The 12,937-nt window shown below is 38.4% G+C and overlaps 3 protein-coding genes across 6 annotated transcripts; 1 reads left to right on the forward strand and 2 right to left on the reverse strand.

Annotated features, from left to right (window-relative positions):
• Positions 1 to 1,271: 1,271 nt before the first annotated feature.
• On the reverse strand, positions 1,272 to 4,707 carry LOC105977809 (BolA-like family protein). Its single transcript, XM_013003190.2, has 3 exons — positions 4,150 to 4,707; positions 1,777 to 1,844; positions 1,272 to 1,576 (listed from the first exon to the last, which is right to left on the reverse strand). Exons 1-3 carry the CDS (start codon positions 4,390 to 4,392, stop codon positions 1,423 to 1,425), a joined length of 465 nt encoding a protein of 154 aa, XP_012858644.2. The 5' UTR covers positions 4,393 to 4,707; the 3' UTR covers positions 1,272 to 1,422.
• Positions 4,708 to 7,683: 2,976 nt separating this feature from the next.
• On the forward strand, positions 7,684 to 9,450 carry LOC105977495 (cytochrome P450 89A2-like). Its single transcript, XM_013002797.2, has one exon. It carries the CDS (start codon positions 7,732 to 7,734, stop codon positions 9,298 to 9,300), a length of 1,569 nt encoding a protein of 522 aa, XP_012858251.2. The 5' UTR covers positions 7,684 to 7,731; the 3' UTR covers positions 9,301 to 9,450.
• On the reverse strand, positions 9,437 to 12,925 carry STIPL1 (GC-rich sequence DNA-binding factor-like protein with Tuftelin interacting domain-containing protein). Of its 4 annotated transcripts, none has more exons than XM_088819555.1 (3): positions 12,689 to 12,907; positions 12,506 to 12,596; positions 9,437 to 12,218 (listed from the first exon to the last, which is right to left on the reverse strand). In XM_088819555.1, exon 3 carries the CDS (start codon positions 12,213 to 12,215, stop codon positions 9,654 to 9,656), a length of 2,562 nt encoding a protein of 853 aa, XP_088675681.1. In that variant the 5' UTR covers positions 12,216 to 12,218; positions 12,506 to 12,596; positions 12,689 to 12,907; the 3' UTR covers positions 9,437 to 9,653. The 4 variants fall into 4 exon arrangements, with proteins under 4 accessions (XP_088675681.1, XP_012858249.2, XP_012858250.2 ...); XM_013002795.2 differs by having other exon boundaries at positions 9,437 to 12,227; positions 12,689 to 12,880; XM_013002796.2 differs by having other exon boundaries at positions 12,506 to 12,925.
• Positions 12,926 to 12,937: the final 12 nt, after the last annotated feature.

The following is a 12,937-nucleotide window of genomic DNA, read 5'->3' on the forward strand; positions in this document are numbered from 1 at the left end:
TTGGAACAATAATTTTCATTCTAAATCCCGAAAATTTGATCCCGTGTTTTTTTTATCGCAATTGGAATATATATAAGATTTCGATCTCCGATCAGATTTTAATTTCCGAAAATTACACTTACAATATCAACATTATTATACATTTATTGTTGGAAATTTTATTAATAAAAATAAAATTATTTTTGAATGAAAATTACAAAAGGTTTTTAGGCACCTATTTGATCAAATAGGTGTGACAATATGAAGAGGTGTGGCCACACCTCTTCACTTGTTTAATTTCTAAGGGTTGTGTTCATTATTCACAACCATTGGAAACTTATAAATAGAAACTCCACGTGTTTGATTTAATAACAACAACAACATAAAATCAATTCAATTCTATAATTTTGTTCTATGGAATTCTTCCTTCTTTAAGCCCGGAAATATTCTTCGTAGAATATTTTCTTCCGTATTCGACTCGAGAGTTTGAGACACAAAGTAACGTTCGTTGTACTCGGGATTTTGAGTGCTCATATGCCGAGTTAGCCGTTGTATCTTGGGAGACACTTGCCAAATAACCGTAAGCACCGTAGCGGGGCAATATTGTCTTAAGGAAAGAGTTTTCTCGCCTCGGCTAATCTTTTCGTATTTTCCGACTAATTTATTTGATCAATTTACTAAATCACTACCCGTTTTATGTATCGGAAACAACATTTATAAGTTACAAAATTTCCACCGTTTCCGATCCAAAAAATTCTGATTTTCTAAGAAAGGAATTGGAATGAATTTTCCACTTCCAAAAAAAACGTTTTTTTTTTAAAGTTTTTTTAGTTTTTTGTTTTTGTTTTTTCTGATTCGCCGATTTTCATCCTTAAAAGTGGCTAATAATATTTTTATAAGATACAAATTCATAGGAAGACGAAGAACCTCCCAATCAAAATTGTCTAGTCAACTTCTAGTTTCTATTGTTTTATTCAAACATCACGAATTCCAAAGTCCAAATCAAATAAAGGATTAACAATTTTGAAGACTGCGCAAATTCCTACAGAAAATAATTTATACGGCATTTACAATTAAATACTTTGGGGCTCAAGATTTCAACCTAATCACGAGTTTTATAAGTGGCGCACTGCAATTATTTTATAATGATACATACACATACATTTCTTTTAATTTTGTATTATTCTTTATCAAATTACAATTTTTTTTTTTTTATTAATTTACAAAAGTTACTGTCCTGCATAAGACAATGGCAAAACACAGACTAAAGACATGGCAAAAATATGACATGGTTTCAAGAAAATCGAGACAAAAAATATACTCGTTTTTTCGATTAAAAAAAATTATTTAGAGAAGCTTTTAAATTGTTTATCAAGAATAACAAAGCAAAAATCCACTGGTAATATGACAAAACTAGGCAAAGGGTGTTTTAGTACATACACTTCAAGACTTTGATGCTACTTCAGATGGAGTCTTGGTAGTCATCTGGTCAACAGCATGCACTCTGTCCTGAAGCTCTTCCCAAATTGCCTTGTAAACCATCCTCTGCCTATTCACTGCGGATTGCCCCTCGAAAGCCGAAGATATAACTTCTATGCTGTAAAACACGTCGAGACGGGAGTTCAAAACATAGACAAAAATGGACTGTTTCACCACATTAATTTTTTTTATACAAGGAAGGGTTTTGAGATCAAGTTAACTAAGATTATGAATCTAGTCACAAGATTCAATAACAATATTCCGATACCTCAATTTAGTATAAGGACGCATGGTAAATGAATTAAATGGAAAACTCACCTGACATGGCGGCCATCTCCGTAAGCATCTTTCACAACAACCGATTCTGCACTTAGATGCTCCTTGATCTAAAGGGAACACATATTTACAGTATTTAGATTATGAAATGTCAAGAAAGAAGTTGCACATAATCAAAATGTCTACTCTGTTTTTTCAGCACATTATAATGCACAAGAAATTCATTTAGGGTGCATTTGGATGGAGGGATTTGGGGGAGGGATTTCAAATCCATAATAACAAATCCCTCGGACTTGTTTGGATTGAGGGATTTGGAGATGGATTTCAAATCCCCACCCCTCCTTTTTAGTTGATTTTGGAGCAATAGTGATGGATTTCAAATGACTCCAAAATTGGAGTCATTTCAAATCCATTCTCCAAATCAAATCCCTCCCCAAATCCCTCCATCCAAATGGACCCTTAGGGTGCATTTGGATGGGAGGATTTGAAAGAGGAATTTTGAATCCATAATAATAAATCCATCAATCTTGTTTGGGTTGAGTCGTTTGACAAAGAATTTCAAGTTCATAGATCTCATTGTAAGTTGTTTTTTAAGCTACGGTGGATTTCAAATCCCTCTCGTTTTGAGTCATTTCAAATCCTTCAATCCAAACGCAACCTTAACTTATTTTCAACCGACTTGGTAAAACACTACGCAAAGTAGCAAGTGTGAAAATCACTGATGCATCCAATTTAACAGCTTCCAGGTAAAATGCACTGAAGCAGTCAAATATGAAATTTGTAAAGCAAGCAGTATCGAAAAAAATATATATAACAAAAGGTTCGAAGTTAGAGTTGATAGTCCTCTCTTCTCCTATCTTCAGAAGGAGATCCACCAGCTTCACTAGTTCACTTAGGTTTGTACATATCCCTAACGCTATATAATAAATGCTCAGTTCTCCAGCTCATGTTAACTACAATACGATGTTTTCACAGTCTTTACACATAGGTTAGCCTGTTATTACATCAACTTCAGTCATCTACAGAGGTTAACGGTTCCAAGGTTTCTTTACAGCAGTATTACACATTACACAACCCATCCACAACAGAAATTAAATTCTGAAATATTTAAGACTTTTCTGCTTGGTTGGTTAAAATGGGTGTAATTTGCAACACTTCATTCAATAAGCACAAAAGAATGTGAAGCGCTGCTGGAGTCTAAAAACAAACTTTTTTTTAGATGATTAAGCCGGTCACTCCATTCATTTAGACTCTCGATGCTTAATGATTAGATTTTTAAACAGCTTCAGCACTTCCAAACTTCTCCTTGATTATACAAAAGCTTAATCATTTTCTTTAATGTTCCAAACTCCTTTTCATGGTGGGAAACTTAATTCTACCTATTGGATTAGTAGTCCAAAGTTTTTAACTTCTAGCTACAAGTAGATTTGCTAACCTAGCAGTTTTCATAGGGAAATTTTCGCTAGATGGACAGATTCGACGAGGGCTTCTCTCTCTCTCCGCTTGAACAAACTTTTTTTCCGTTCGAATAGTACCATTGGATGTGCTTACTTAGTCATCACTTCCCTTCAATCAGCTACTTGTACTACAACTGTTTAATAATTCTTCAACTCGTCTGGTTCGAACTGTCCAGTAACTTGGTGAAGTATCTAACCCGAACCAAATTCTCCAACTCAGCTCCTCATCACCAACCAATCTTCTTATTGAACTAAATGTAAATTCTGCCGAGAAATTTACTACCAAAGTAAAACGGTGGCCTAACTAACCTAACCCTAATGTCGTCATCGAAACTAAATATAATTAGATCTGACAAACTCCTATTTGTTAATAGAAGTTTCCAAAAGCAAACTCCGTCTTACAACTCATCTAGAACATGATCTTTTGCGACAGTTCTTTGATACAAATCTCATTTGGTGTTGTTCATCCAAATTTTGCCCACATTAAAATGGTCCAGGTCCACCATCACTTGGCATTGCAATGCTTCAAAAGCTCGATTTTATGCATCGTGTAACCTCAGAATTTACCTACTAATCTGTTGAAATTCATTACTAAGGTTTCTGAAACCTAATTATAAATTGTCGAAAATCATTAAATTCCTGAATTTTCTTTCTAGATGCCCTCAATCGAAATACATAAAAAAATTAAACAAACTCTTAGCCAATAAAAAAAATATAATGATCAACAAAGCTGTCCATTTTTTAACAGCCAACAGTTTCCCCTTTTTTTTTCTCAGAGGTCACAATTCACAAATGAATGATAGAAACTAAAATGTATAATACGAGTAACCATTTGCTATTAATGAAAATCACTGCGTGATTTTCAAAGGAAAAAAAAAACCCTAGGCCCAACAATCAATCGAATTGAAGCAACGTAAAGCAAAAGCAAAGAAAACAGGAGTAGAAAAAAGTGAAGGACCTTCTTCTCCATTGATTCCATCAGAGGAGATTCCATGGAGGCGGAATTATCGGACTGCGTCGTTGCCCGGATGCAGAAACTCCGACGGACCGGAGAAGCAAAGCAGGAAAGGGGAAACTTCGCCCTAGATAACGACCGGTTAAAGGTCGTAGTCGCCGTCATCATCGACACTGTTCCCCGTAGAAATGGACGGCTGCCGACCAATCGGAGGGCCGCCGCGTTAAGCAGAGCCTTCGCCGCCATTGAATGAATCTCCGTTCAGTATTGTTATCTCACACTGAGTCTCTCGCCCTTTTGCTGATATGAAACAACTGGCCATTATTAGGACTTGAAAATGTACTTAATCTTTATTTTATTTTTTTATAAATATAAATTGTAATTTATTAATTAATTAATTATGTAAATTTTTATTTGATTTAATATGACAATGAGAGTTTCATTAAATTTGAATGCTTGGAATTACTCCATATTATATAATTACATGGAAGCTAGGATGCACGGAAACTTCTGGTCACACGCGTTTCCTTCCAAGTTTCAGAAATCGAAATTCCATGACACCTATCAAAAATGTTTTGGGACCGTTTTCGTAAATATTTTAAAGTTTTGGAAATGTTTCTGTTAATAATAAAAAAATGAAAACACGCTTCAACCGAAAAAAAAAAATCCAAAACCCATTTCAAATGAAAATTCGGAATTGTATACTCTTAAGAAAATCTTAAATCTTGTGTTCATTTTTCACTTCTAGTTATTTTCTAATATTTTATTTAGGTGTTAATGTTGTACTAAAATAAATTTGGGGCCTTTAGCAATAAACCCCTTGGATGAGTAATAAATGGTGATATGCCCAACCCTTAAATCTTTTTTTGTGATAAACCCCTATAAATATTAATTCCAATACTATCCTTATGAAATTAGAAAATCCCCTACCCAATAATCCACACGTCGCTTTCCTTAATTAATGCCAAAATAATAGCAACTTTTTTCCAACTCAATATTCCCATTCCTTAAAATCAACTACTAATTAAAAATATAAAAAATCAGTTTAATATGCTCCATAAAATCAGCCAACAAATAAAAAAAATTGCTTTGTCACATACAAAATCAAAACCCAATGTAAAGTTTTTTTTTTTTTTTTTTTTTTAATTTTTTTTTTTTTCATATTTTTTTAATATTTTCTTAAATTCTTTTAAACGAAAAATTGATTTTTTTTTCCCGACAAGTTTACTACGCCGAATATGACTATAGTTGAATATGACTATAGTCATATTTTCTTAAATTTTTTTAAACGAAAAATTGATTTTTTTTCCCACGACAAGTGTACTACGCCGAATATGACTATAGTTCAATAAGACTTGTCTAATATGACTATATGTGACTATATCAACTGTAGTCATATTCTTTCTTTATATTGCACTTTTTTAAATGTTTAACTTCAAAATTCCGATTATATAGTGTGGTAAAGTCATGTTTACCAAATTATATAAAACAACTAAGATTCTCTATTGTTTAGGGAAACAATGCAATCAACATCCACACAAAAAAATCACAAAAAACCACAATTTGAATCTTGTCATTACAAGTCAACTTGAAACGAGAATATAGAACATATTCGAATATGACTACAATCATATTCAACAATAGTCATATTCGAAAAAATACATAAATATGAGTATAGTCATATTCGAATATGACTATAGTCATGTTGCTACTACTGTACAGATTTGAACTGTATTTTCAGATCTGGAAAAAAAAAGAAAAAAAAAAGATAGAGAGGGAGAAATCGAAAGTACATAAATAAACTAACTAAATACATAAATATGACTATAGTCATATTCAAATATGACTATAGTCATGTTGCTGCAACTGTACAGATCTGAAACTCTATTTTCAGATCTGGAGGAGAGAGAGAGAGAGAGAGAGAGAGAGAGATCAAAAAATACATAAATAAAGGTAGAAAATTAACGAAAGAGAGGGAGGGGGAGTAAACGGCGATGGCGGCGGTGGTGAACGAAAGATAGAGTGAGAGAGGCGGACGGTGGTGGTGGGCAGATCTGAAGAAAAAAAAAAAAACTGATAAATCGAGAAAGATAACGGAAAAGAGAGAAGAAGCCTTACGTGAAAACAAAGGAGGCGGCGGCGGCACAAGCGACGACAGTGGTTTTCTTCTAGAAACCAAGCACTATAACCACTGCTTGAAAGATAATTATACATTTTTTGAAATTGAAAAACACTGACCACAAAGCTAAAAATGCGTATTCATGTTGGAATCTAATCATTTCTGAAGAAGTGCTTACCATAAGTTCTTCTTAATTAAATTCTTGTCAATGCAGTCTTCAGGGATTGCCGATCCATTTGCATTAACTGATAATCGTGTCAGCTTTCTCATGTAAAAATCAGAGCAAAAGGGATGAAGTATACGTCCACAGTCCATTTCAATGACATGGCTTATCAAGGGATGCTTTGAACCAATGAAATTAATTGTTTCAGCTAGATAAAATTCCATTTGTGTAAAGCTGAGATATTACCGAAGATATCATTTTGTACATGTCCTTTGCATGTCAATGCGAGTACAAAAGGTGCAAAAATAAATTCCACAATGGTGATATGCAAATCTAGACGATGGTGATGTAAGGAGAGAAATCTAGAGAGAACGAGATTATTTATGTGGAGAGGAAGGAGGAAGCGGCGACGGCGGAGGCGGTGGTGGTGGCGGCGGTAGATGAAGCTTCAAATTTTAGGAGTGTTTTGAGGGATTTAGGTGGAGAGGTGGAGTTGAGGGTACTTTTGTCTTCTCACACTAGTCTAGGGGGTCTCCCTAATTAAGAGTGGAATTTGGGTGTAGACAAAAGTCTTTACAAATCAATTGGGTTTAGTTCAAAATATTTTCCATTTGAGGGGTCTATTGCATATTTCCCCAATAAATTTATCTGCCCGAATTTAATAATATGGGGTAAATGTTTAGATACAAATATGTAATTGACGATAACTTTACAATATTATCTAGAAATTATGAATATATCCTTATAGTTTTAACTTTTAATATTTACATGTTTTCGTATCAAACTTTTTGAAAATTGGAATTTTTTCGTGTCCGTTTTTCCATTTCGCAGTATCTGCATTACTGTACCAAGTGCCACATGACTAGGAAGTAAAGTCTAATTTTAATTTGAAAACATGGTTTATTCGTTTTAACTTTAAGTGAGCCACCCTAATATTTTCCAGTCTTCAAAAGTATACCACAGACATATTTTAGTTACGAAATTGATGTTTACTACCAAATTTTTGGGTTTCTTTCAATTCCAATTAATTTTCATTTCAAAACAATATTTTTCTTTGTTTTTGACTTTTTACCTAGATTTTTAAATCAAAAATAAAAATAAAAATTATTATTATTTATTTTAATAAACAAAATTAAAATATTATTTTTGACGTGGAATGTTCTGACGTGTGAGGAAAATGCACGGCATCGATTTCTTGCAGTATCGTTCTCTCTCTCTCTCTCTCTCTCTTCATATCTTATCACTTACATATACCAAGGTTCTGAAAATTTGCAGAAAGGCGAAGCTTGATTTCGATTCAAAAATGGAGGCATGGTTCATCATCGTCGTCTCACTCTGCATCTCCGCTCTCGCAGCATCCATCTTCAATCTGCTGCCGTCGTCGCGGCGGAAGAGAAACCTGCCACCTGGACCTCCAATTTTCCCGATCATCGGAAACCTACTGTGGCTCCACAAGCCCGTCTCCCACATCGAGTACATCCTCCGCCGCCTGAAAACCCTACACGGCCCCATCATCACCTTGACAATGGGCCGCCGCTCCCTCATATTCGTCGGCAGCCACTCCCTCGCACACCAAGCCCTAGTCCAGAACGGCGCCGTCTTCGCCGATCGCCCCGCCCCTCCGCCAACAAGCAGAGTCCTCCACAACAACAAAATTCTGAAAACAATCAGCTCCTCCCCCTACGGCGCCACGTGGCGCCTCCTCCGCCGCAATCTCACCCAGGAGATCCTCCACCCTTCCCGCGCCAGGATGTACTCCGCCTCCCGACGCTGGGTCCTCTCTCTCCTCATCCGCCGCCTCGCCGACACCGCCCAATCGGAATCGTCTGTGATGCTGATCGATCACTTCCAGTACGCCATGTTCAGCTTGCTCGTGATCATGTGCTTCGGCGACAAGCTCCAAGAGAACCAAATCAAGGAAATCGAATCAATCCAGCGCAGGCTCATTCTAGGGATACGCCGATTCAATATCCTCAACCTCTTCCCACGGTTGGGGAAGATTCTGTTCCGCAACCGCTGGAACGAACTAAAGCAATTGCGACAAGAACAGGAGAAAATACTAATCCCCCTCATCAAAGCTCGCCTCCAAACCAAGCAATCCAAGGATGACGACAAAATCGAAATTGTCTCGTACGTGGACACATTGATGGATTTGAAGCTCCCGGAAGAAGAAAACCGGAAACTCCAAGAAGATGAAATGGTGAGCATGTGCAGCGAATTCCTCACAGCAGGCACAGACACCACCTCCACAGCTCTCCAATGGATCATGGCCAATTTGGTAAAACACCCCCAAATCCAAGAAAGGCTCTACCAAGAGATAATTAGCGTCGTTGGGAGGCGAACCCCCCCTCAGCCCGACACAGAGGAGGAGGAGGGGGAGGCGATGGTGGAGGAGGAGGATTTACGGAAGATGCCATATTTGAAAGCGGTGGTTTTGGAAGGATTGAGGAGGCATCCACCGGGTCACTTTGTTCTGCCACACAAGACGACCCATGATTTCGAATTGGACGGGTATACCGTACCGAAAGACGCGGTGGTGAATTTCATGGTGGCAGATATTGGTTGGGACCCGAATGTGTGGGAGGATCCGATGGAGTTCAAGCCCGAGAGGTTCTTGGAAGGTAGAGATGGGGAGTTTGATATAACGGGGAGTAGAGAGATAAAGATGATGCCTTTCGGTGCAGGGAGGAGGGTGTGCCCTGCATCTGGTTTGGCAATGCTGCATTTGGAGTATTTTGTGGCTAATTTGATATGGTGGTTTGAATGGAGGCCTGTTGAAGGAGACGAAGTTGATCTCTCCGAGAAGCAAGAGTTTACTATCGTTATGAAGAATCCCCTTCGTGCGAAAATCTCTCCAAGAAAAAGTGATTAGAATGTTTGCAGCAGCATTGGTCTATATATTTTGTGTCGGTTTCTTATTATATACTATTTTTGTAAATTTAAACGGGGGTTTATTTGATGCTACATGCGGTGTAACATCTTAAGTAATAAAAAAAAATAATAACGAATTAAAAAGTGCAAACACTAGCATTGATTAATCAAGAGAATCTCAGAGGCAGTTCACTGAAGCTGCATGTATGTTAACAGTTAACACAGTTTACATTCATGCAATAACAAATTATTTGCACACGAAAAAAAGGTAGAATCAAATTTCTGAATAGCGAAACCACATACCAAAACTTAACGACAGCCCAAATCTGACTGCAACTACTCCATTTCCGAAACTCAACGTCGCTTCGACCTGGAATGATTATGCAACTCGAGAAGCTGCTCGAGGGATACGAGGGACCATCTGTCATCTATTTGGGCAAACACCTTTTGATTTAGGGAGTCAATTATTATGCTTATGTTACCAAAACCATATATCTGATGCCCATCTTGTGTTCTTCCAACTTTAGGCTTGAACAACAAACCATTTTGCTGAGCGTGGATTTCGATAACTTCTTTCAAGCTCATCTCGTGCTCGACATTAGTGGCGTCTGCTTGATTTCCACTGTCGGCCCGTGGTTGAGCTTGTGCTGCAGCTGCTTTCTTCTGAGTCTCAAACTGCCTCTGCTCACGCACTCTGAGATAACTGATGTTCTCTTTCAAACCAGGTGGCGCCACCTCCATGCCTTCAACAGCTTGATTCATCATGTCTAGGCCGAGGTTGAGCCTGAGACGAATATGCTCATTCGCCTGAAGTTCGGGCGGGAGAAGTTCTTTCCAGCCAAGATACCACTTTGTTACTTCCTCGAAATTGGGTTTCGAACATAACCAATGATACAAGACTTCTTGCCACTTGTTGAAGAAAATGTCCATCAACTGCAGCATGTGGTGAGTGGGAACTGCGGTCGCCCATGTTCGTACCCAGTAGAATTGGTCGAGATTCTGATTCGCTGGATTTATCTGTAATTCATGCATGACGGTCAGCAACTTCGGAATGATGTATCTAACCATTAGGTGCTCCCAGCTGGCAGTATCGAACACGGATTTCCAAGGAGACAGTATGTAGTACGCAGACATATCGCTTGGGTGCCAAGCATGAAGAACGTTTGCAAGTCTATTACGTATCGTGTGATAGCAATTCTCTAACTTGTGTCCCAACAAAGGTAGCCATGGATGGATCCAGGAATGGATAGGAATGGTTTCTCTACGCGGATCCCAAGAGTCAACGGCAGCTGATATTTTCGGCATAATGACGTTGTCCAGCATGGACTGTAGGACCGGTGGAGGCAGAAGCTGTTCCCAAGACTCCAAAAACCTAAGCATGGGCTCTGGGTCCCGCGCCTGCCAAGAGTTGGTGCCAGATATTCTCACAGCAGGGAAGATAACTTCCATAAGAAGCTGCGTGTATGGAGAGGCTGTGGCGGAAATACTGAATGAATCTTTTCCTAGTAACAATTTCCTCCACAAAGATACCACCTCAACTCCATGAGTTGGATTCTGAAGTGGATCCCATCCCTGAAATATTCTAATAAATAAAGGCACAGCATATGAGCATGCGATGCATGATAAGTTGCATATTGTATAATCATCCAAAAATCTTTTCTGCAGATCCCCAAATGATTTAGCAAGGGTTTCTAGTGTCAGAGTTCCCGAGGAGCTCATGCCGCCTATTTGGTCCAGCACACTTTCTATCTCTTCCATGTTTTCAAGCTGCTGCTTCTGATGATGTGCCTCCTTTTGCAGTCTCTCCTTTTCCTTCTGCAAAGCAACCACAGTCTCTCTCTCGTTCCTCAAATCTTTATCAAGCCTCTGTATGTCAAGCTCCGCTAAATCAACTACCAATCTGATATTATGCTGAAGTTCGGGCATTCGAACACCGTTCTCCCTGGCTTCATCTTCAGCATTCAAGTTCTTCAAATCTGAAAGAACCCGTACTTGTGGTCCTCTCATGTCAAAAATCTTCTGACTAATTTCGATACCTCGCTCTTGCTTCTGGGCCAGGAGCTCTTCAGCTGTTACATAAACCTTCTTCTTCTTCTTCAAATCTTTCTTTGACCAAAGGCTCTCTTTCGAGCGACCCTCCGAAGATTGACTGGGGTGTGGAATGGATTTTTCTTCCAGTTCCTGTAATACTGGACGAGCAGCCTCTTTAGGTTCATTGAAACCCAAGCCCGAATTCTTGGGACGCAACTTGACCTCAATAGGAGTAAGAATTCCCTGCTTTTTTATACCAAGCGCGCCTCCTTGATAGCCCATCTTCTGAATCAGCGTGTATCCCTTACCAAACGTCTGATATGCACCAGCACCAGCCGAGTCCAATTCTTTTTTGCCAGATGACTTCTTGGCCAGCACAGACTTGTTCTTTTCTTCACGCCGCAACCGAGCAGCTTCCTTAATCTTCTTCCCAAAAGCAGTGGGAAGAATATCTTCCTCCTCATCCTTCTCTTCATGTGTATCAACTTCCCGATTCGCATTCTTTGAAGAAGCATTACTGAATCCAAGCCCAGCAGAAGCCCCAAATCCTAAACCAGCAGGTCTGGTGTCATCTTCATCCATCAACTCACTGTCATCCTTAGAATTACGATCAATCTCCTGCCTTGGCATGACAGAGCCAGAAACAAAATTTACAGGCTTGGAGTAGTCGGTCTTCTTGTTAAGATCTTTCTTGCGCTTCTTTGATCCCGATCCTTCATAGGAGTCGGAATCACTATCGCCGGTGGCGAACACACCGTAGAGAATATCGTCTTTTGTTTGACTACGCTTTTTTCTGCGCGTCCCGTAAAATTCGCCGCCAATCCACTGGCCATCTTCATAATCATTATCCATACCAAACTTTTCCATCTCCTCATTGTCATCCATCTTCTAATAATTCTGGTAAGAATACATAAAATTAAAGAAATTCAACAAAAAAAACTATTGAGTAGGGTTCGAATCAAGCCAAATTAGAACTGATAACGCATAGAAAAATCGAATTTCAGTTTTAAAACCTAGTTTTTTTTTTTTTTCAAATTAAATGCTTATCGAAAACATGCTCTGACGACAAATACATAAAAATCTGATATCAACTGAAGCAAACTGCAACGATTAATTCACTCATAGGAACGAAAAAAATTATATCAATTGCGCAGTAGATGAGCGAAATAACTTACTTGAACGAAGCTGAACCGCTCTTATATGTCGGTAATTTACAGGAGTTTCTCTTCAATGGGCGAAACCGGAGGAGGAAGACAACAAGGGTTTCTTCGGCGGCGCGGGGATTAATGTATGATGAAATATAAGTAACCGTTAAATAAGCCCTAAAATTGAAGGAATTTTGAATGGGTAAAACATACGGGAATTGGTGTGGAACTTGTTCTCTACCACCACTCCTCTGCCGTGATTCGGGAACAAGTGATTCACCGTTGAGCTCAAAGAAATGGGGGATATCACCGCCGCGGCGCCGCCGTATTTTTTTTCTTTGCGCTGTTTGCCGATTTGTTTCTTTCGTGCTTCTGCGTCTCTTCTCTTATTTGTGATATAGCATCAGAAATCAGAATGCAAAATTAGTTTTTAATAATTAATATAATGTTCTTTTCTTATAT

The sequence above is a fragment of the Erythranthe guttata genome, chromosome 6 (genome assembly GCF_056151865.1).
Source record: "Erythranthe guttata isolate IM_541 chromosome 6, IM_541, whole genome shotgun sequence".
In the NCBI taxonomy this organism is placed as follows: Eukaryota; Viridiplantae; Streptophyta; class Magnoliopsida; order Lamiales; family Phrymaceae; genus Erythranthe; species Erythranthe guttata.